We start from the raw sequence: 23,182 nt of genomic DNA, 5'->3' as shown, positions 1-23,182 counted from the left end.
CATACCGTCGGACTTTACTAATCCGCAGACCGAAGACATGGTAATCTGAGTCAAACGCGCATTCCCTGCCTTGCAAAACGAAAGAAGATAACGTACGTGACTCATTACAGGTCAATTATCAAACAATGCACCGAGTTCCACTTGGAGAGCCGCGCATCGGTAAGTTTGCCGATGCATAATAACGTCTTGTTCCCCGTCGGGCCTCGTAGGGCGCACGCAGCTAAACGGTACCCGTCATGCATTCGTAAGTTAAGCCCCGCCTACTCTGCATGCGGTAACGGCTACGATCGACAAACCAGGTAGACGTGCAGCCACGAAAATTATTGATCAGGGGAATTGTGGCGCCTACTTAAACACCTCGGATGCTAATCCACAAGTGCGCGGGGTCGCGCAGTATACTACCCAAGTTCTAGTCTGTTACTACCCGTTTTCGTTCTCTAACTGCATTCGCAAAGTCATCCGTTTTGCTTCTTTGAACCTCAAATTGCTGGAAAGCAAGGCGCGTCATCCTTACGGGTAATCATTTCAGCATGGAGAGTGCAGATCTGGAACGAACTTATTCCCGGGAACAACAAGGCTTAGGGCCGGGTCATGAGGCCATTACCTCACCAGTCGCTCTTGTCCGCAGTTTTACTTCGAAGAGTCAGAGAAGTACGACGAGTCGACAGAGTTCAAGAAATCGCTGTACGCATAACTTCGTCTTACTGCGATGTTGGGGGTGTGGGTTACTAACGGGTCAACATAGCCGGTGCTATAGAGAGCTCGCGTGCTGCGCGACTGAGGGAACTTGAGAAAGATGCTGGCACATCTGACGATACGGAGAAGGAGGATGCGATTGAGAAAGTTGCGTCGAGAACACCTTCAACGCTGAGTTCGCATGGACGGTCGAATTCACCGTCGCCGGCGTCGAGTGTCCACGATGAGCACACGAGTGGGAGACGGGTTATCCGCTTTGAAGATGGAGACCCTGAGAATCCTAACAATTGGGGGCGTGTGAGTTGAACAATGGAAAAGTGATTCGAAGAAGGACTAACAAGTATTCCAGTGGAAGAAGATCTACGCCCTCGTCGTTGCTATCATGAGTGGTAAGCCACCCTAATCCTTCTTTTGACAACTCAGCTGAACCAGACAAAGTGATGAACAGCACCATGACCTCCAGCCTAGCAGCCGGAGCCACGGCTCCAATATCTCGCCATTTCAACCAAACCAACGAATATGCGCTCATCCTCCCCACATCCATGTATCTAGTTGGCTACGCATGCGGCCCCATGCTCTGGGGCCCTCTCTCAGAATCCTACGGCCGCAAAGGAACCATGGTGATATCCTTTGCCTTTTTCACAATATTCTCCATCGCTTCGGCGCTATCACCAAACTTCGCTTCGCTCGTCATCTTCAGGTTGTTGGTGGGCGTGGGAGGGAGTTGCGCGATTAGTGTTGTCGGCGGGATATGTGCGGATATCTATCACAATCCTAAGTATCGGGGGAGGAGTATGGCGATTTTCATGGTATGTGGCTCCTATCCCCTTCCTCCTAATGGCCTCTAGCAGAAGGAAGGAAACCTAATCAGAGTATAACAGGCAGCAACAACATTCGGACCCATCCTCGGACCCCCAATATCAGGCTTCATCAGCGTAGTATCCTGGAGCTGGGCCTTTTGGATCGGAGTCATACTTGCCGGAGCAACATGGCCGCTCTTCTACTTCTTCGACGAAACATACGGTCCCACTATCCTAAAGCGGCGCGCGAAGCGACTACGCAAGGAAACGGGTAATGAGAATATCATCGCGCCGCTCGAACTAGAGAAGACGGATTTGAACCACATCGTCACCGTCATTCTGACCCGGCCACTACGCATGATCTGCTTTGAACCTCTTGTACTTTTCACGTGCTTGTATCTAAGCTACGCCTGTAAGCCAACCTTCCCCTACCATCCCTGCACAAAGCCATCTCCTTACTAACCCCCACCCCCAAAGATGCCATATTCTACATATTCCTACAATCCTACCCCATAATCTTCACCGGCATCTACCACTTCAACGCTGGCGAAACAGGCCTCGCCTTCCTCCCCATCGGTGTCGGCGCCCTCATCTCCGCTGGTATTTACTTGTCGTGGGACTGGTATTTGGCCCGCGCCCAACGCCTCAATCGCCCTTGGTCGCGCAACGAAGAGATGCGGAGGCTGCCTCTCGCTTGCATCGCCGGTCCCTTCTTCGTTATCAGCGCGTTCTGGCTGGGCTGGACGAGCAGAGAAGACATCCATTGGATTGTTCCCACGCTCGCAGGGATACTGTTTGGAATGGGATACTTATGTCTCTTCATGGCTCTACTCAACTATCTCGTCGATGCATACGAAGTCTTCGCCGCAAGTGCGATGGCGGCAGCGAGTTTATCACGATCTTCGTTTGGGGCTGTGCTTCCTTTTGCTGCGAAGCCTATGTATAGGACTATGGGCGTGGCTTGGGCGACAAGTTTGCTGGGGTTCTTCAGTCTGGCGCTATGTGTTGTGCCGTTCGTGTTTGTGCGGTGGGGTGGTAGAATGAGAGATCGAAGTCAATTTTGTCAGTATTTGAGGAGGAAGAAGAGGGAGGAGGAGGAGGAACAGGAGAAGGAGAGGGAAGGGTTGAGGCAGAAGAGGGTTATGGTACAGCCTAATGAGTTCAAGGGGAAGGAGGATGTGTAGGGTATGATTAGACCGTGCTGCATGTCTATGCAAAGCTAAACTCAAAGATCATCCAACATATACCCCCTCCTCTTCTCAGGCTGAGCCTTGATGACCCAGCTATGCAGCACAATCTCATGCCACTGCACTCTCTCCGCATTCTGCATACGAAACACCGGCTCCCTCTCAACCACAAATTCTTTGCCTTTCCTAGGCCCAATGCGCGGAAGGAAGAAGCGAAACGAGACCCAATACACAATACAGCATGTCAGCATTATCCACGACAACAAACCCGTCGCGTACCAAGGAAGCCCGGGAATGATGTCGTGAACATCGAGGTCTGAGTATTGAAATGGTGGTATCCAGACTGCGACTAGGGGGAAGCCGCCAGCGATAGCGTAGACCAGAGCAGCGGTGACACTCAGCCAAGTTGGGAGAGGCGATTTGAGAGACCACTTGGTAAAGGTGCGGAGATACAACATGCCGACTGCCATGATGAAGGTAGGAATGATGTCGATGAGGTACACGTATAGGTTTGCGAGAATCCTGTACGCAGACGAGGGCTTCATGGGCCAGGTTACCAGTATGAGAAACACGGCGCATACCCAGTGGAGAAATAACGCGCCTAGCGGAGTGGGCTCAGACTGGCTGGAATGGTGTTTTTCGCGGTATTTGCGAAAGAGAATGCGGTTCTCGCCGAAGAACTTGGCGAATGGTAGGACGCCTTCTTTTGCTATTTCTTGCTTTGCGCGAGCAAGGGTGAATGTCATGCCGATGACGTTGCCGAAGCTGTTGATGGTCGTGAAGATAGCGAGGATTGCAGACGCGTGTTTGGGGCCGATGACATTGTTGAGGAAAGCCAGTGCTACATCAGTTGAGGCAAGCTCTTGCTCTTTGCTAACAACGATCATCTGAGTGCGGTCAGCGCCGGTCTTGAAGATGACGATGGCTACCTACGTAGCTCACATTGACGAGCATGTACAAGATACATATCATTCCGAGAGCGATGATGATGCCTTTGGGGAAGTTCTTGCGTGGTCTGTGGATTTCGCAGAGTATCTGGATATGGATAAGCGGTAGTTCAACGGGACGTAAGCTTCATCAGGCCGATCGAGACTTACATAGTTGGCTTGGTTGTACCCCCCATAGGCGTAAAAGACCGCTAGCATGCCTTGCGTATAGCTGTCGGCGTTTCCGTGCGTCCGCGCAAACGAGTTCTTGTATGCCATATTGGCTGTTGCGTGATTCGTATGCGCGACACCGGCCAATACACATATCGCCATGATGGGGAACACACAAAGAATGGCGATCTTAACAACGACGATGACATTGTTAAGAATGATACCTCCACGTCGAGTGAACGCATGCAAGAAGCACGGAAGCGTTACTGCCATTATTGCGAGACATCGTGCCGCCGCATCCTTGCCTGCACCTCGATCAGTTCCTGGAGAGCCTATTATGTCGTCGCCGAAAGTCAATGCGTTGGCTGCGCTCGAAGCAATGATCACGTGGTTGACTGCGTAGAAGGAAAAGACGAAGAACTTGGGTCGCTTGATGAGGTAGTTCACCTAGTCGCGGTCAGCCGTGTATCAGTGGCAGGCTTGCAGTTCTGCACTCACGTAGTTCATGTCTCCACCATTGCGTACAATCGGCACTCTTTCGCCATCAATTGAATGCCGAGGTGTAGTCAAGCCGAACTCGATGTACAATATAGAACCCGTGATGGCTGCAAGCCCACCGAAAGCCCAAAAGCAAAGCGTGATTCCCGAGCTCTCGGTGACCTGCATAACGGTCCATGGTGTTCGGAATATGCCAGTACCGATGACTTGCTGGAGTATGAAGGCCACTACTGAGAAGAGACCTAGAGGATTCGGCGTGCTTTTCGTAGCGACAACATCTTTGTCGTTCAAAGCCTCGAGGTATGCGCGGTCTTCTTCGTCTAAGCACAGGCTGCGATCTCCCGATTGGACGCTAAATGATTCGTCCATCGTTCGGTACTGAGCATCGATTTGAAGCTGGTGAAGCTCAGGAATCTGGTTGGATAAGTAGTACCTGGCTACAGTAGTGACTGTCCAGCAAGAAGCCGGTAATGGTATCTGAATGACTTATCCCTTGAGTTTCATGCATTAGTTATCACCCGGCAGAAGAGCTAGTCTTCGAAGCCCTTGCTCAGAGTTTTGTTCTTTCCGTCGACTTTCAAAGCCTTCGCACCGCGAAGCTGCGACTCCTTACTTAACGATACTTGCCATGTGAACAGCAGCCACTAACACGAGGTCGCTTCGAAATTCAATAGAAAGCCACTTTGCGTAGGAGTGCAAGGCTAAATCCGAAAGTGAACAAAGCATCGCTTGCCACAGTTGAGGAGATGCAGGGGATGCGCGAGGAAGGGATGCGCGTGTGCCAGATAACGGCAGACAGCTCCTTAGGTATCGTCGTCGGTCCCTAGCCTGCATCTTCTCAAAGCATTGCAACTGTCGGTAACATGCCGTGGGATTTCGGTGTACTCAGCTTTGTTTGCGGTGCCATCAAATTATCGTGGATCATATACGAGAAGGGGTTCACGGAGGAGAAGTCGCTGCGTTTGTCCTCCCAGCCACCCCACCCACGTTCCGCGCTAACCGTATTGTTTTAGCGCGACGGTATCTTGAGTTTGGCGACGCGTTGTTCCGGCTGCACTGGAGTCTCAACACCATCGAATCCATCGTCAGAACCGCGAACACCGGCTTAGAAAACGAAAGGCTCGAGAGCTATGGACCTGAACTATATGATACCACAGCGCTGATCGATATCGTGGGCAACTTCCGCTTGACGCTGGAACAGTGTCAGCAGTTGCTCAATGACGTCAGCAAATTTCGTACTGGCAAAGACGGCTTCATCACCAACATCATCTACAACCTGAATACGGATGCGCAGGTCAGAGATTTGACTGAGCGTTTGAAATATCACAGCGTCAAGATTGGTCTCGTTCTCGACGCGTTCAACATTCATGTCCAAACACAGCTGCGGGATCTCCACAATGAACAACACCAAGACCTGGCGGAGCGAATTCAGGAGCTGAAGCACCTACTTGTTGATAGTCGCGATTCAAGCACCGACGCGTATCAGCCGGTGATCAAGCGAGATATAGAAGTCCCTGTCGAACTTGCCGAGCGCTTCACAGCGGAGTTACAGCAACGTTCTTTATTGTATACGTTTGACTGGGAGAAAACATCTGACGGACTGCAAGTATCAGTCAGAGAAGGCCTAGAAGCCTTTTGCAATCATTTCAATGGCGTTCGTCCGTATGGAGATGCGACATCATATCTTCGCCTTCTCAAAAGCATATGGCTAATGGACAAGATTAGGGAAGGACACGATTGGTCAAGTATCCAAAGCTCAAATCCAGGTGGTCTCTATGATAGGTGCATCCGGGAAATGGATCGACGACTTCGCATAGAGTGCGCTCGAATCGCTAGCAGTCCAATCGCGCGCCCCCGACTATCTACTATTATGCGGTCTCCCGAGGAAATGCTTGCTATCTGGCCGAGACCTATCTCCATCAACGACAACGTGCACGAAACGAATCTTGGAGTTCTTCTGGACATTTCGCTTGTCTCCGGTACGCAGACACATACCTTTCGCGTAGTGCGTAACATGGATGGGACGTTGGGAATGGAAGATACCGCCACGACTATAACATCTTGCACTGGCGGCAGTTCCAGAGACAGAGTAACACAAAGACTCAACCTTGACCCAAGAAAGGTTTTCCTGGTCCCTGTATATGCAATACCGAAAGTCCCAGGCTCGCAAGATGCTTCTTGTAGCGTAAAGCTGCAGAGCTCGCCTGATGACACAAATGGCCTGACTCCAGAGTTTCGCTCATGTACCGACTTGTTCAGATTGCAACACCTCATAACGGGTTACAGATGCGTACATCAAAGGTGGGTAGCTTCAGCCTACACAACTTGTCGCGCAAGCAGCACTTCAACTCTATGCCTGCATGAGACTGACACGTGTGAAGGAGAACTGTAATAGTCACATCGCTCGTGAAAGGGCAGGGCTTCCCAATGATCGGCGGCGCATCCGAAACAAGACCAAGCAAGACCATCGACGTACTGACTGAGATCGGAAACATACAGTTGTGGCAGAAAGCTGCTTTTCAAAAGAGACCCGCGTCCCAACATCAATACAGCAGGACGTCAGAGGACCTGTTAAATTATTCAGAAACTGTATCGGGTGCATGGAGTCCTGAGCCACTCAGCGAACGGACATTCACCTCGACGTCCAGTATCATGAGCAACATCTCCAGCGCTCACTCACAAGAGATCTCACTGGGCTCTGCAGTCAGGGCGGTGCAATTGACACAACCAGAGCCACCGTTACTTGTGGTATTTCTCAAACAGCCAGTCACAGGACAGTTATCCTTCCTAGCCATTGAGCTCGACGAGCGTACGAAGATCGAGCCAAAAAGCTGCGACTGCCGAAGCACCAAAGCCAGCTGTACAGTCAGTGTGCTAGAGCGATCTGGTACATCACTGCTAGCACGTCGTTTTTATACGGAGAAAGGGCTCAACAGCTGGAATCTGGCGGCTGTCGGAGCACACTGGTCTTCATCTGACGCAGGTGCGGTGCGCGTGCGGGACATGTACTGGCTTCGGTTCGAGTTCTCGAACGACGCTGAGCGCAAGAAGTTTCATCAGAATGTTGCTGATCTTATTCGCATCTTCTCTGCAAGGATGAATGACTACCAGAGAGACTTAAGATCTGTACGTGGAGCTCACATCATCTCACGACCAGGCTGAGAATGTTCGGCGTTGCTCTCACTTCCTTCATCTATCGTATTTGCCAATTTTTAGTCTGATGTTCATAACGTTCCTTCGTCTCAATATCATGTAGTAGCAGTCTGTGGTGTTGTTCGCTCACTTCCGATGATCTCGCTCAGCCCTCGTACTAGTTTGAGTCAAGAAAGCTTTTATAAGAGATCATGTTGCTAGATTATGTCTACGCTGCACCTACAAGTATATGCAACATACAAGAGAGACACACGAAGTTGACGTCAGTCATGTGGATGTCTCGGAAGATACAACTTCCTCAATGCGAACAATCTAGCGAATGCGAATTTAGGCTGAGAATCGCACCTGACGCCCGGTGCTAGCGAATGCGACATGCTTGGCCTGCGCCACCGACCTCTCGCACTCGTCAACACTTCGCCAATACACTTGGCACTCTATGATAGAGATATGCAACATTCTTCAAAAGAACGGCGTGGGTTTCGAAGCCAGAATTAAAGTATACATTGATGTATACACCAGTTCAGTTTTTATATAAGACCTTCCAAGGTCTTCAAGAACTAAATTCCGCATTGTCTTCACCTTACGATGACGGCGCCGTCGCAGTCTGGCCAAGAACACCAACCTGAGTTCATCACAGCTAGTATTGTTGCGGCTACTAGCAGAGAAACATGGATAACTCAAGCGCGACGATGGAAGTTTCTCCTACTGCTGTTGCCAGGCTTCTATACCGCGAGTATGGATCTAACTGTTGTCGCCACAGCGCAGCCGTTCATCGCCTCTCATTTCCGTAAGTACTCTCTCCAAGGACCGCCAGTGTACATGCTTACTATCAAACAGAAGCTTTGAACCAGATAAGCTGGATCGGCACAGCCTTCACACTCACAGACACTGCGTTCGTCCCTTTGTTCGGCCAGATAGCTGATGTCTTCGGACGGTACGCAGCCCTGCAGATTGCTGTTATAATTATGACTTTGGGCGGCGTCCTTTGTGCAAGCGCACAAATTTGGCCAATCTTGGTACTTGGTCGAGCACTACAGGGTGTGGGGACGGCCGGCATGTCTACATGCTCTCTCATCATCTTGGCGGACAACGTGTCCCTGAAAGAGCAAGCGTTCAATACTAGCATCTTTCACTTCTTGATCGGCATTGCGTATGCAACTGGACCTTTGGTATGACTCTTAGCAGCTGAGCTTATTACTGCTAACAGGTAATCAGATCGGAGGCTACATGACGAATGTGCATTGGCGATATGTCTTTGTGCTCTTGTCCGCCTTAAGCGCAATAAGCATCCTCACTATTGCGTTCCTGCGACCTGATCTGAAGAACGGGAGGTACTCGGTGGCTCATCCGCAGTCGGGTCAGACTTCTCTTAGGTCTTTCCTCGATGGATGCGCGTGTATCGACCTGATCGGCGTGGGAACGTTCGTCGTTGGAGTGGCGCTGATTATCCTGGCGACCAGTTGGGGTGGCTCGGCTTATGCCTGGACATCACCAGCCGTCCTAACACCGCTTATCACCGGCCCATTCTTGCTGGTAGTGTTCGTGGTGTACCAACGATACATGGCGCCGGGCCGACATCTCGCGCAACGACTTCCACGGATCATGCCCGTGGTGCCATACCAGCTCTTTCACGAGAAGGATGTGACCCTAGTCTGTATCATCTCCGCAGCAACAGGTGCAGCTCTCTACGCCTGCTTCTACTTCGCCGGTATCTACTTCACTCTTGTTGAGGGTTTCGACGCTGGTAAAGCTGGGCTCCAGCTGCTGTTCTACGTTCCCGGGATCGGTATCGGCGTATACACTGCCATTATCATGTGCAACGTACACCCTCGACAGACCATCTGGCCCTTATTGATCGGTACAATCGTAGAGACAGGTAGCATCGGAGCACTATCATGGGCTATACGTGCTCGCCAGAGGACCGCTGTCAACGTGCTCATGGGCGTCGCCGGGTTCGGTACTGGCATCCGCTTTATGCCAGAGAACCTACACCTGACAGGAATGTACCGGGACAAGATCGCTGTCATTCTCGGCCTTTTGAGCTTCGCTGGTCCTTTTGGTGGAACCATAGCTTTGACGGTGATGGGCTCGGTCTTCCAGAACAAGATGTCGGCCTACTTCGTCGGTAGCGAAGGGTCATCTAGATTCGACGTCAACTCACCCACCGCATTGAATGCCGTCAGCGACCTCTCGTTGGAAGATCTGGAACGCTTCCGATCTGCTGCCGCCAACGCTATTAGTTGGTCGTTCATCTCCATTTTGCCATTTTTAGCCCTCAGCATCCTCGCTGCGTTAATGCTAGGCAACGTCTGGATATGCAAGGACAAGAAAGCGATGAAGGCGACATCTCCCAGCGACCCGACAGTGAATACGGACGCAGCGCTGCAAGATCAGACGCAGAGTGTGCAGCGGAATGGAAGGCCGGAGGTGCTGACCGGAATCTACCTCTACGCTGTATTGAGAGGAACAGTAGCTTCACAGCGGCACTTGGGCCCGCTGGAGGTGCGGTTAGATCGTCACAAGGAGAAGAAAGACAGCAGGGAGAGTGCTTCGCTATGATGTCATGATAACATTCCGTTTATGGTTAGACCGAACCCACGGGCCAAATGCCCCTATCGTAACGAAGTGGCTGGAGTCCCAGCCATCCGCGTTCCCACTGCAGCGATCCCTCAAGCAACATGAAAATTGTCTATCGCATCATGCATCTGCCTCAAGACTGGCCACAGTTTTCTTCGTCCGCTTGAGTTGACTCATCTTCGTGATCAGCTCCCCGATTGCGGCCACGGTCCTACCGCGCATGATATCGAAAACCGCAATGTCCGCAGCAAACTCCTTGCCAATCCAGTTGCGCAGCTCGACTGCGACAAGTGAATCCACCCCGAAAGCGTGAAGGGGTTTATTGACGTCAATCTCCTCTGGAGGGATGGACAGTGCGCGGGCGAGCTTGCGCGCCAGCGCCTCGAGGACTACTGCTACTCGCTGCTCATCGTCCTCCGCAAGATTGAACAGCGTAGCGGCACTGACGCTACTCTGTGTGTTGGACTGGTTTGTGCCACGGGCTTGCGAGAAGGATGCGAAGAGTGGGCGCTGCAACACCTCAGCTGGTTCCAAATTGCGTTCGATCAGATCAACGGGAGTTACTAGACCCATGGCGATCTGACTCTTGTCTATTGTCATCGGCATCTTCGTATGTTCTGGGTCACAGTATATGGTCAACACCGCTAGGAACTCATCTTCTTCAATCTGACCGAGACTGCCGGACTTTTTGAAGTTCTCGTGTAAGCGTTCAGTCTCCGCGACGATGCCGATGGTGCGCATGACACCCAGGTCAATGGACGTTGCGCGCTGCTGGTGCTGGACTCGATGACGTGCGAGTGCGTCTTGGAAGGTGCAGCCTGCTGCATAGTTGGACTGACCAATGTTGCCTGCGACGCCTGCCACCGACGATAACATGATGAAGAAATCCAGATCTCGAGGAAGCACGGTGTGGAGATTCCATGAAGTGTGGGCTTTGGAACGGATAGTCTGAACCCACTGAGTGTGACTCATGTTGTCGAATGTCGCGTCCTACGAGACTTGGTAAGCGATTTCTCGAGCGTGAGCATTGAGAGACTTACATTCAGCATCATGGTGGCGTTGATGCAACCTCGAATTGGCGGCATAGACTTTGCGCATGCAGCGAGAAGATCAGAGAGCGACTCTGCATTGGATGCATCACACTTCGGGGTGCACACGTTGATGCCCAGCTCCGCTAGTTCGCTCACCAGTTCAACAGCAGCTCCCGAAGCAGTACCAGACCTCGATGGTACGATCAGATGTCGCGCGCCCCTAGAGGCCACCCATCTGAGTATGGATCTCCCGATGCCACCCAGTCCTCCGGCAACGACATAGCTGGCGTTCTGGTCAAATTGCCACGATCGACGGCGGAGAACGCGTTTCTAAACTAGTCAGTCTTGATCGATACTTAAGACCTGACAAACGTACCTGCACTTTTGCAGAAGGATCGATTTGGATGATGATGCGTCCAGTATTCTTCCCACTCTGGAGATACCTAAACGCGCCCTCAACGTCTGACACCGGGAAAAGGTTCAATGGCCTCGGACAGTGTATGTTCCCTTCTCCGACAAGATCCATCGTCTTGTGGAGTAAGTCCCGTCCCATCTGCTTGCGATTCAAAGCGATATGGCGCAGATCAACCGCGAAGAACGAGACATTGTTTGCAAAAGCCGCCATTGGAAGTGAGGAATTGGCGTTGATGTCAGCTTTGCCAATCTCAACAAATCTGCCATATGGTGCAACGCATTCCCACGAGGCACGCAGTCCCTCTCCCACAAGAGAATTCAGCACGACGTCAACGCCGTACCCATTTGTGAGACGCATGATGCCTTTCGCGAAAGTCGTGTTTCGACTGTAAAAGATGTGGTCGGAAGGAATCCCATACAGGTCGATGAGATGCTGCTTCTTGAAGTCGAAGCCTACGGTCACGAATATTTCAGCGCCGATCAATTTGGCAATTTGGATAGCAAGCTGACCAGTCGCGCCAGATGCAGCATGTATCAGAATCTTTTCTCCTTTTTGCAATCTCGCAACTTCGGCCAGGGAGTAATAGGCTGTTATGCCACAGTTTAGCACTGCGCACGCTTCTTCGAACGAGACGGCCTCTGGAATCGCAACGGTAGCCCATTCGTCAGCGCGAGGCAACATTCGCATGCATCCGACACCGCAAATGCAAACTCTGTCTCCTGGTTTAAACTGTGTACAAGCGAAGCCTACGCGCGTGACTATACCAGCGCAGTCAGAGCCGAAGGTATCTTCTTCCAGCCGACCGAGCGCCTGGAACATATCGCGGAAATTCAGGCCCCACGCTTTGGCTTCAATCTCGACCTCTCGGTCTCCGAGGGGAGCATGATGTTCAGTATCTTCTGCGAAATGCAATGTTTCGAGAGAGCCTCTGCTTCCAATCTCGATCTTGAGTGGTGGACCGGGAAGCCAGGGTTCTGTCCGCATCTGTGGCTTGACCAATGAGTTCAAGTCCACGTTCAGATCCTTCTCTTCTACGAGCCGCCCGGTCAGCATGTGGCCATCGCGAAGCACGTACTCGAGTTCTGGCGACTGCGCTGAGGACATTACGTCAAGGACATCCCAGATGGCATCGCATCCGCTGATCCAGTCGCGGACTGCATCCTCAATCGAGAGCGTTACGATACGCTTGTTAGCGAACTCTAGCCGCATGGCCCGAAGAAAGCCATCCTTAAGACTAGCACAGGGATAAGGAGAGCAGTCGGTGTTGTTGGGAAGCACAGCAGAAGAGACCCACAAGAGATTCTCGGATGCATGCACCCATTCCCGGATGAGTTGTAATGCTTCAGCTGATGTGGACATCAAGATATCCCCACTTATATCAGCGAGGAAGACGACGATGTCTTCTTTAGACACTTCGGCAACGCCAACCTGTGTAAATAGGCATATCCTTGTTGTCGTACGGAATGTTGAGGGCTTTTGCTGCAAGAGTTGGGTACCCAAACCATAGTGAGACTGGTTGGCATCGTTGACAACGAACAGTATTCTACCACTTCTTTGCGTGGGTTGGAGGTCTTCGTCAGCAGTGGAAAAGATTACGCTGCATTGATGCGCAGCAGGCTCCTCATAATCGCGAATAACGAAGTCGTTGCCCGAGAACCCGTTTTCCCGTAGCAAGCGATCCCACTCCGGTTCTGTGATGGTAGGTCCGGAAGTACGGAACTTCTCTTCGCTGAGCCACCAGCCAGGCAGTATGCCAAAGCCAAAGTTCATGAGGAAGCAGTCTGGCGCCGTAGTCTCATGGAAAATGAGTTTGCCTCCGGGCTTCAACGCACGTCTCAGATTCTGGAGTGTGAGGGCGAGGTTCTTCGTGGCATGGATGACACTACCGGCGAGGATTACGTCGTAAGTACCGGATTGGAATCCTTGCTTTGTGACGTCGCTTTCGATATCAAAAGTCTTGAAGACCATGCGATCCTGGATGTGAGAGAACTTTTCGCGTGCCTTCTCGAAGAAGCCTGGGGAGACGTCTGTGTAGGTGTAGCTAGAGAATGCTGTACCGCCGGTACGGGTCTCGACGTCGCGAAGAGTGGAAATGATGTGATCCGTCATAGCGCCTGTCCCTGAACCAACCTCAAGGATCTTCTGTGTTGGGTTCTCGTGTGCCACTAGGCTGAGGTACGAGATGAACTTATCATTGTAAACTGGCGCGAACATAGCCTTGTATATGTCTTGGGCGAGAGTCGTGGAGAAAAGCAGCTCGAGCGCATTGATGTCGCCGCGTACGATGGGGACAATGTGCTCTGCTATCTCGATGAACATTCTCCAGTCCGGGAATTGCGTACTCAGATGATAGAGCTTATCGTTTAGCTCTTCATCCGCGAGCTCTGCTTGCGACAGTATCGGTACGTGCTCAAGGTGTAGCTTGAGCCATGACAGGTATTTCTTCATGTGTGTTGGTGCTGTAGACCAGTCCGTGTCTTCCAGCCGGTCGAGGTTGCGGTGAACAACAGTGCGAATCGTCTGCTCAAGTTCGAGGATGAATTTGACGTGCATTGATTCATCATCCGCGAGGTAATCAGCTTCGCAATACACCTGGAGCTGGCTTGGCTTCATGAGCGATAGCTGCGGCTTCCAGTCAAAGCCATGTAGCAGTTTCCTTTCCACTTCGCTCTTCGTTTCAGCGCCGAGCACTGGCGACATCTCTAGACGCGATACATGACAAAGCGGTGATCCGTCATCTGCAAGCGCCGTGAAGGAGCTCTCGATACCTTTAATCGTCCTCTTGAACCTTGATGTCGTGAGCATTCTAATGTGGCGAGTTTGAGGGTGTTGCCACCCAGATGCTGATATCCAGGTATCATAGACTTTGTGAGGAATAATCGTCGGTAATTTGTCTGACATGCCAGTAGACGGCGCAGTAAAGCAGACCTGGCAGGCTGCATCAAGTACTGCTGGGTGCACGACCCCTTCGTAAAAATGCATGGGCGCGCTAACGTCGACGCTCGCAATACCGAGCTCGTCGCCATCCCAATGGATATTGTCTGCCAACGCAAACGCTTCGCCGTATTTGAGACCTTGGTTCTTGTGCCAGTCATAGAAGGTCGTCTTGCTTATAGGAAGCGTGCATTGTTCTTCCGCGGCAACGTAGCTATCGAGCAATGCCTTAGCGTGAGCTCTGGCTTCAAGACCGCAGTCTACTTCGGTGGCAGTCTCTTCGTAGTCCACATGCACTTCAGCTCGGACACACTCAATCCACTCGCTATCTGGTCGAGCGAAAATACGAACTTCTGAACGTGTCGACGTCTTCTCGTAGTCCTGACGAAGCGGGCGTAGCTGAGTGACCACTTCTGTCTTGCTATTAGGCTCAGAGCTAACGACAATGGGATTCATGAAGGTTGCTTCTTTGATATTGTAGCCCAAGATGACTTGGTCGGCCTGAAAGTGCTGTTTTACGGCTTCTAGAGCCATCATGATCATCCCGGTGGCCGGGAAAAGCGCCTGGTCACCTACGACGTGGTCTGCAAGCCAAGGAGTCTCTTCTAGACTAAGCATCTTTCGCCATCGCGGCTCGGAAGGATTCCAGTCTGTAGCACATATGCCGAGAACGCTTCTTGGTGCGTTGTTGCGCATCCGCCAGTCTCGGCTAAGTCGAGTCTCGTGCCAGTATGTCTGCGAACGATCGAAAGGGTACTCAGGCAAGTCAACCAGTATCTGCAGGCGTTCCGCTTGAGCATCTTGTAGATTCGCCGCATCGATCGACGGAGCATATCCATACGTAAACAAGCACCCGATTGTCATCAGGGTGGATCTGAGAGAAGAATCGAATTTCGACAACAAAGACATGTACCTAGCTTGCTTCTTGGTCGTATATTGGCCCAGTGTTTCGGTGGTAGGTCTCTTCAGTGCTGCATGAGGTCCGATTTCGATATAGTCATGTATAGTGTGGTTGCGATCGAGCTTCGGTGCTGTCACGGCAAGGTATCGCAGGGCGTCCGCAAATCTGACGGGGGAGACAAGATTATCGACCCAGTAAGTACCTGTGACCAAGGCATCGGCATCAACTACTGTGCCAGTCACAGAGGAAACCATGAAGATCGAGCCTTGTTGCTCGCCTCGTTCGAGTGGACCCATCGACGAGTAATACTCCGCGGAGATGTCATGCATAGCAGGAGAATGGTAAGCTACGCCCGTTCTCACTTTCTGCGCGAATATGCCGTCTTCATCCAGCCGATCTTTCAAGGTGTCGATGCTGGCCTCATCGCCAGATAATGTTACGTTGAAAGGGCTGTTGACGCAAGCAACGTGGATATTTCCAGAGAGAGAAGCCTTGGCCAGGTATCCTGAAACGCCACTTTCAGGAAGATTGACTGACATCATGGCTCCGGGACGAGGTAAAGATTCCATAAGCTGATTAGCCTGTCTTCCTCTATGGTAGGCGACTTTACATGCGGACTCAAGTGACAAAGCACCGATACAGTACGCCGCGGCGATCTCGCCAGAGGAGTGGCCAACCACTGCAAGTGGCGCAATACTGAAGCTTCTTAGCAGTTCCACAAGCGCTATCTGGAGAGCAGTGCAGAGGGGCTGGCTGAAACAGGGCTGATTGATGTTGTTCCCGTGCTCCATCTCGTCTAGTCAAGAGTCAGCGTGAATGCCAAAGTAGAGGCGGTTGGCTGTCTTACCAAGTAACGACCATGTTGCGCCTAATGAGCGAAAGAAATTCCCGATCCTGACCAAAGTTGACCTGAAGATGGGAAATCTGAGCAGTTCCCAGCCCATGTGAGCGTACTGCGCACCTTGGCCAGTGAATATCCATGCCATGCCAGCCTCCCGAGCTGAACGTATGAGGGTCGAGGTAGCAGCGCTAATGGTCGTGGACTTCTCGCCGGGATCAACGACTGCGTATGCCTTCCACGCCATGACACTCCTACGAGAGGACAGAGTATACGCGAGGCGACGTAGTTTCTCTTCGTGCCCTAATACGCGCTTGTCGAAGTAATCTGTATACTGCTGTATTACGAGTCGTAACGCAGCTTCGTCCCTCGCAGACCAGACGAGTAGCTGGACACTCCCTTCCGGTGCCTTGACACTTTGAGTAGTAATCACGGTTGTCGAGCCATTCATATGAGCAGGATCGACAGTCACCCCATACTCGCTGGCATGGTCGTGATCGTTTGTGCCATTCAAGTTCCCATTTGGAGTGTTGCCATTCGTTTGTGGCTTCTGCAGAGTCGAGGGAACCAATGTATTGTGGAAGCTTTGTAGATTCATGGACTCAAGAGTGTGATATGCATCGTCCAGTATGACATGTCCGTTGGAACCGCCGAAACCGAAGGAGTTGACTGAGATGCGACGCAGCCCATTGGTCGGCCATGGGATGCATTTCGTGGGTACCTCAACATTGTAGATCTTGGCGTTGATCTTTGGACTGATCTTCTCGAAGAGTGCGCTCGGTGGTATGACGCCCATTTCCAATATCATGATAGACTTGAGAATTCCAGCTAGTCCGCTACAGCCTTCGAGATGGCCTATATTAGATTTGACGGATCCAACATATAGCGGGTGTTTTTGTGATCGGCTAGCCCGGAAGGCCCTGCCTATCGCCTTCATCTCCGTGGCATCTCCGAGCTGAGTACCAGTTCCATGAGCTTCGACGTATCGCGTAGACTCAAATCCCAAGTTGCAGCTCTTATAAACGTGTCTTATCAACTGCTCTTGCGATTCCGCGCTGGGCTGCGTGATGCCTGGTGTGCGTCCATCCTGGTTTGAGCCAGTCGCTCGAACTACGGCACGTATGACATCTGAATCTCGAATCGCGTCCGAAAGCCTCTTGAGTACCAGCACTACCGCACCTTCTCCACGGGCGTAGCCATTAGCACGGTGATCGAAGCTATAGGAGACGCCGTCTGGTGAGAGCATCTGCATGTTCGATAGGTAAAGCGAGATTTCGACGCTGAGGAGGACGTTCGCTCCAGCAAGAAGAGCCTAGCGCGTGTCAGTACTCTTGTAGTGGCACGATCTCGTAGGGCAGCGTTACCATTGAGCTCTGGCCGCTACGAAGCGAATGACAAGCCAAATCCATCGCAATCATGCTTGTCGAGCATGCCGTGTTCAGTTGGATGCTAGGCCCTTTGAAGTCGAAGTACCAGCTAAGCCTATTGGCTAGGATAGAAGGCGAAGTACCCGTCGCGGTATTGGTCGGTGCTTCGTCGGGGTCTCTAGCCAAGATTCTGCTGTAGTCATCGGACATGGAAGCAGCGAAAACTGCCGTCTGTGATCCAGCAAGGGTTTCTGGTGGAATTCCAGCTGTAGACGGTTAGACTTGGCCGACGACACTGGCGATGCAGAGGTTGGGTAGCACTCACCATTCTCCAGTGCTTTGTATGAAGTTTCCAGTAGCCATCTCTGCTGAGGATCCATCGATGCGGCCTCTTTCGAGGTTATGGAGAAGAAGGCTGCATCAAAGGCGGCAGGATCTTCTTTGACAAAGTGAGCATTCGTGGAGTATACCTGTCAACCTCCCTTAGCATTGGCTGCTCTCTTGACGTTTCGTGGATGTAGCTTACCGTATTATCCATCGCTACGTTGGAGCTGTAGAATGCATCGATGTTGCCTCGGTACTTAGGCCACGGACGACTGAGGCTTCTGCCTCTTTGAAGATTGTCCCAGAAGCTGTGATCCTCATTATCACCTTCCGGTAGCTTGTACGACAGCCCGACGATGGCGATGGGCTCCATGGCTGTGAGGCTTCGGCGTAAGTTCACGGTGTTCAGTCACTGTTCACGTGTAGTGCTGATTCAGTTACACCAAAATATATCGGAAGAGAAAGCGCATAGAGACGGTCATGCTATTTCGAGCTTTCCCAGGTAAGACCATCTCGACGTATGCTGGGGTGCGAAGTAATTGGCCGTTGCTACCGATGGTATGGCTATTGGTGGTAAGCCATTACAGCCTGTGGCCCCCAAGGCAGACCTACAGGAAGCGTCAACATCCTTGGAGGTTATTTCCTTGAAAGAGTCGATGCGCGTGCAGGGGTGGCTGCATGCGAGTTGGTTTCCCAAAGCGACCAAATGTCAGCCGTTAATATCGCCCACTGCCACCCACGTACGTTCAATCTGCCGTAGCCAGTCAGCTTGATAAAGCGCCGGCAAGGCAGTCATCCACTGCGCTGGAATCATTTTTCCTTTGCTCTACCGCCCTTCCCGTCAATCCAATCTGCTTACAAAGGCAGAACCGCACTCGCATACCATAATCACTTCACATCATGGACCCAGCTGCGCTCGCACAATCCTCGCCAGAAGAGCAGGCTATATTCCTAGCCGCGCTTTTGGAGGGTCCAGCTCTAGAGCCTCCAATGGGTACGAGTTCAAACTTCGACCACCCAGGCGGAAGCCATGCCATTGGCTATGGTGTTGTCTTGCTCGGAAGCATTGTCGCTGCACTTGCGGTTCTGCTTCGTTTGTGGTCGAGAGCGCTGTTGAAGACATTTCGCATCGAAGATGCGCTCCTGATATCGGCCCTAGTAAGCATCTCAGTATCCAGAAGACAAACCAAACTAAACAGGCTGCACAGGGTCTATATACTGGACACTCATATGTCTTATACAAACTCGCGATATTCCCAGGCTTTGAAGTTCATCAGTGGAACATCCAGCTCCAAAACCTGTTTCCAATCCTTTACGTGAGTGCGATAGCGATCGAAACATGGACCTTAACTGATCCTTAACAGCATGTTCATCTGGGCTCAATCTTTTACGGTTTGGTCATCATGCTCCTGAAGGTAGCCATCTTGCTCGACTGGCTCAAGATCTTCGTGCCTCGTGGGCAGCGCAACGCCGTGTTCTGGATTTCTCATGTCATGATCTGGGCGAACATCCTCTTCTATGGCGTCGGTACCTTAGTCGAGATCTTCCAGTGCAGTCCACGGACCAAGATATGGAATCCTTTGGTAGAGGGTAAGTGCCCTATCGACATGAGAAGCCACAATATGGCTGCGGGTATCGTCAACCTCATCTCCGATCTGGTCATCCTCGGGCTGCCACAAAGGGTGATCTGGCAGCTACACATGTCGCGTGCCAGCAAGATCGGTATCTCGCTCCTCTTCGGTATCGGAATATTCGCCTGTGCGAGCGCAGCGGTGCGCCTGTATTACATCTACAGGCTGTTGCACACATCCGATCAGCTGTATATTGTCTCCATCGCGGGTCTTTGGGGTGTGGGCGAGATGACGGCTGGTTTCCTCATCATAGGCTTCCCATCGCTTCCCAAAGTCGTCAAGGCCCTGCCATTCTCGGATTCTGTTGTCTCGCTCTTGCGACAGATAACGCGGCCGGGCTCAAGCGGTCATGCTGAAGGTCAGGCCGAGACGCGTCGCGGGCTGCCGTCGTGGCACAAAGCCGCACCACTAAAGAAGCGTCGCGACCAGTTCGAGGTCAGCGAATTGAGCGAATATGATCTTCCAGATCGCGATAAGGTTCACATGGGTGATAGGCGCTAGGTAGAGGGTGCATGGCTGGCATCGCGGGTTGGTGGGATCGCATTCTTCGTAGTTCATCACAGTCCTGGAATGGAAAGATGCAGGTGCCCTGCTATCCCCGGCACGACTTCGGTAAACGCGTCCCAGCCACACGCGATCCGCTGACGTGAGCCCTCTCATCACGTGACGAACATGAAGGGTGCGCGTCATGACGATCCTCCCCTATTGCTCTCCTCACTGCTTGATACCTTGCCGACTCCTGTGCAATTCGCCTGCATGCAGGTAATAGCTCACCGATATGATGTTGCATGCCGAGTCTAGGCACCCTTTTGACCGGCCACTCCAGGGCTGCCTGTAATCGCTACAGCCGCGTAGAGAGGTCGGTTGCTGCAAGCTGCAAGGGTAGTTATGGCCCACGGATAGTGCCACCAGATCCAGCATCTCATTCGCCTATACTCAGCCTCCCTGGGGCGTCCTCCTCTTCTTGCCTGTCTCAATGCTATAGTCAGATCGATCTGATGGTTGTGTCGCACGGGCTATGCACCCATCCGGGGGCACACCGTACATATAACGACTATCTTGACTGTGCAGTGCATCACTCTCGGTTATTCCTGTTACACACCCGGGCATCTACTTTACGAAAGTTTCCACAGAATGGGTGAAGCATACGACCCAAGGACCGTCTTCAGCCCCAGCCGAGAGTTGGCAGCCCGCATCGGGAATCAGAAGCCCCGACAAAAGACGATCCCGTCGTCCTCATTCTATCGCAACCTGGAAGACGCACTAGAAGTTAAGAAGAAGTCACACACATTCTACTCGATCCAACAGAACCTATGGCAAGCGGCCGAGTCCACAGTCGACTTCATCTCCAACGACATTCTCTCCTTTGGCACCAGCGGCATCTTGAAGACAGAATACCTGAAAGAGCTTTCCCGATATGATCAACACAACCCTGGGGCGCCGGGATCGCGACTCGCCGAAGGAAACTACGCCTATATAGAAGAAACTGAGCAGCACATCGCTAAATTCCATGGCGCAGAAACGGCATTATTGTTGGCCTCTGGGTTCGAAGCAAACGTGGCCATATGGACGTCAATACCACGACCGGGCGACGTAATTCTATACGATACCTTGGTGCATGCCAGCACTCATGAAGGAATTGACCAGAGTCTGGCAGGAGAACGAGAGAGTTTTGCGCACAATGACATCGAGGACTTTCGCCGCATCCTAACATGGATCATAGAGTCCAATCCTTTGATTCAAAGGGGCGCAAGATCAGTCTTAGTAGCTGTCGAGTCTGTCTATAGTATGGACGGCGATGTCTGCCCATTGCAAGAGCTTGTCGATGCCGCGAAGGAATTGGCTCCTTCCGGAAGTGTCCAGTTTGTGGTGGACGAAGCCCATAGTAACGGCATTTATGGGCCGCAAGGCAAGGGTCTTGTGTGCGCTCTTGGTCTGGAAAAAGAGGTGGCTATAGTGATGCATTCATACGGCAAGGCCTTGTCGTCAAGAGGTGGTATGTATCTTATCACCTGCACGAAAGCCATGTATACTGACCTGCGATACAGCTACAGTGCTCGGTAACGAGACGATCAAGTCTACGCTGCTAAACTTCGCACGAACTATCATCTTCACGACTGCGCCTTCATTCGCATCTGTAGCACTCATCCGGACAGGCTACAGGTTATTGGAATCGGAAGCTGGAAGACAGGTAATTACCCCCTTCACGTCAATGGCTATGACCATACTTTTCTGACGCTGTACAAGGCCCAAACAAGAGTCCACGACCTTGTCGACCTCTTCTTGCAGTCAATCATCTCGCACCCCCTCTGGGAAAGCGCAGAGCAAGCCGGGCTACTCGCCATCCCCCTACTAAAGGACTGGGAAGCATCACCGACGGCGACATCTCACATCATCACGATCCGCACCCGACAACCATACACATACTGGCTGTATTTCCACCTACTACTAGACGGATACTGCGTTTTCCCGGTTGAGCACCCCGTCGTCGCCAAGGGCGAAAGTCGCTTAAAGGTTACATTCCACGCCGGCAACACAGAAGAGCAAGTAAGCGGGATGGTAACATCGGTTTTCGCGTGGATTCAGGAAACGATGGAAATTGAGGGAAGCAAGGATGACGCGCAGCGAATTGGCGTTTCGCAAGCTGCCCACAAGGTCTATACTTGGATGGCGCATGAAGGGCTGACTGGGTTTGGCATGCCTGCTTCGATGGTGAGATACTGAATGTATCTTTCATTGGTCTCACAATTATTACCCGAATAATTCCTCTCGTCTCGAGTTCGCCTTGGAAGTCTAGAGATTATGCACAATGCGACAGGGATGGAGTAGCCTGGTCAACGGGGCGTAAAGCGCATGCAAGGCAGGTGGAGCCAACCGCATCATCCCTCATATCAACTTCATAAAGTACCAAAATGGCGGTCCCCGAGCCGCGAAGATCATTCCTTCATGTACATGTTGTGGGCAACACAAAATATGCACGTAAGCCGTTGAGGCTTGGCGAGAAGGAATGGAATGGGGCGAAGTAAGATCATAGTTGCAGAAAGGTTGGCGGCAGTTCCTTCAGCCTTCACATCCTAGCGCTTCGGGCCGGTGGATCTTGGATGCTCATACGTGCATGTAGGATTCTTCCGTCGAGGCTTTTTTGGAGATTAGGATATGCCCAAGTTGTTTAGTCCAACCCACACCTAGAACTTTTGTATGCTTGTTCTTGTTCAAGTATTGGATATGCGCAATGACCAAGTCTCACCGTGCTCGGATAGAGTGACACGACCCGGGCTTTGACTACACACTTGAAGCTGCCATATTTCTGACTTTACACGCGATCATGCAATATAAACCAGGTAGTCTACCATAGCCTTATTATCGTATGAGACGAATTCTGGAGTTTGACATAGCCTAATGTCTACATGTGAAGTCCATAAATCACGCGGGCCGTGCACCGCGATGCAGCGCCGCTGCCTAAACAGTTACTGTGCCACAAACGCGCAGAACCCTTACACGGGCCACGGATGAGGTGGCGGCGTTGTGTCTGGCTCACCTTCGCTCCCATCAATTCTCCGGCAACCACCACTCTTTTGCATTGCCGTCCGTTTCACAGCACGCAAGCATGGCGCCTAAAGGTGATCTAAGTGGGAAGGTATGGTGCAACCTGGCTGATCCGCGTATGTACGCTGACATGTGAAGACGGTATTCGTGATTGGCGGGTCTAAAGGACTGGGGAAGGAGATGTCGA

The 23,182-nt window shown here is 51.8% G+C and overlaps 7 protein-coding genes across 7 annotated transcripts; 4 read left to right on the top strand and 3 right to left on the bottom strand.

Annotated features, from left to right (window-relative positions):
* Positions 1-530: 530 nt before the first annotated feature.
* On the top strand, positions 531-2,680 carry J4E83_008867 (uncharacterized protein; the record flags this gene model as incomplete). The annotated part of the gene is made up of 6 exons (XM_049335760.1): positions 531-684; positions 746-993; positions 1,046-1,085; positions 1,135-1,505; positions 1,578-1,908; positions 1,974-2,680. 6 exons carry the CDS (start codon positions 531-533, stop codon positions 2,678-2,680), a joined length of 1,851 nt encoding a protein of 616 aa, XP_049185026.1.
* A 41-nt stretch (positions 2,681-2,721) lies between these two features.
* J4E83_008866 (uncharacterized protein) lies at positions 2,722-3,637 on the bottom strand (the record flags this gene model as incomplete). The annotated part of the gene is given in 2 exon segments (XM_049335759.1): positions 2,722-3,612; positions 3,632-3,637. 2 exon segments carry the CDS (start codon positions 3,635-3,637, stop codon positions 2,722-2,724), a joined length of 897 nt encoding a protein of 298 aa, XP_049185025.1.
* A 14-nt stretch (positions 3,638-3,651) lies between these two features.
* On the bottom strand, positions 3,652-4,647 carry J4E83_008865 (uncharacterized protein; the record flags this gene model as incomplete). Its single annotated transcript, XM_049335758.1, has 2 exons — positions 3,652-4,227; positions 4,279-4,647. 2 exons carry the CDS (start codon positions 4,645-4,647, stop codon positions 3,652-3,654), a joined length of 945 nt encoding a protein of 314 aa, XP_049185024.1.
* A 4,386-nt stretch (positions 4,648-9,033) lies between these two features.
* J4E83_008864 (uncharacterized protein) lies at positions 9,034-9,990 on the top strand (the record flags this gene model as incomplete). The annotated part of the gene is made up of 1 exon (XM_049335757.1): positions 9,034-9,990. The coding sequence occupies one exon, from the start codon at positions 9,034-9,036 to the stop codon at positions 9,988-9,990; it is 957 nt and encodes a 318-aa protein (XP_049185023.1).
* A 138-nt stretch (positions 9,991-10,128) lies between these two features.
* Positions 10,129-18,191, bottom strand: J4E83_008863 (Type I Iterative PKS; the record flags this gene model as incomplete). The annotated part of the gene is made up of 7 exons (XM_049335756.1): positions 10,129-10,998; positions 11,049-11,330; positions 11,416-16,085; positions 16,251-17,439; positions 17,471-17,760; positions 17,820-17,964; positions 18,021-18,191. The coding sequence occupies 7 exons, from the start codon at positions 18,189-18,191 to the stop codon at positions 10,129-10,131; spliced, it is 7,617 nt and encodes a 2,538-aa protein (XP_049185022.1).
* Positions 18,192-18,718: 527 nt separating this feature from the next.
* J4E83_008862 (uncharacterized protein) lies at positions 18,719-19,950 on the top strand (the record flags this gene model as incomplete). Its single annotated transcript, XM_049335755.1, has 3 exons — positions 18,719-18,976; positions 19,027-19,134; positions 19,183-19,950. The coding sequence occupies 3 exons, from the start codon at positions 18,719-18,721 to the stop codon at positions 19,948-19,950; spliced, it is 1,134 nt and encodes a 377-aa protein (XP_049185021.1).
* Positions 19,951-20,583: 633 nt separating this feature from the next.
* On the top strand, positions 20,584-22,173 carry J4E83_008861 (putative secondary metabolism biosynthetic enzyme; the record flags this gene model as incomplete). Its single annotated transcript, XM_049335754.1, has 3 exons — positions 20,584-21,445; positions 21,498-21,640; positions 21,697-22,173. The coding sequence occupies 3 exons, from the start codon at positions 20,584-20,586 to the stop codon at positions 22,171-22,173; spliced, it is 1,482 nt and encodes a 493-aa protein (XP_049185020.1).
* Between the last annotated feature and the right edge of the window lie 1,009 nt (positions 22,174-23,182).

This window comes from Alternaria metachromatica (genome assembly GCF_023757995.1).
Source record: "Alternaria metachromatica strain BMP 0045 chromosome Unknown scaffold_28, whole genome shotgun sequence".
Classification (NCBI taxonomy): domain Eukaryota; kingdom Fungi; phylum Ascomycota; class Dothideomycetes; order Pleosporales; family Pleosporaceae; genus Alternaria; species Alternaria metachromatica.
Note: the sequence above shows the minus strand (reverse complement) of the source record. Positions and strands in the feature narration are given on the sequence as shown.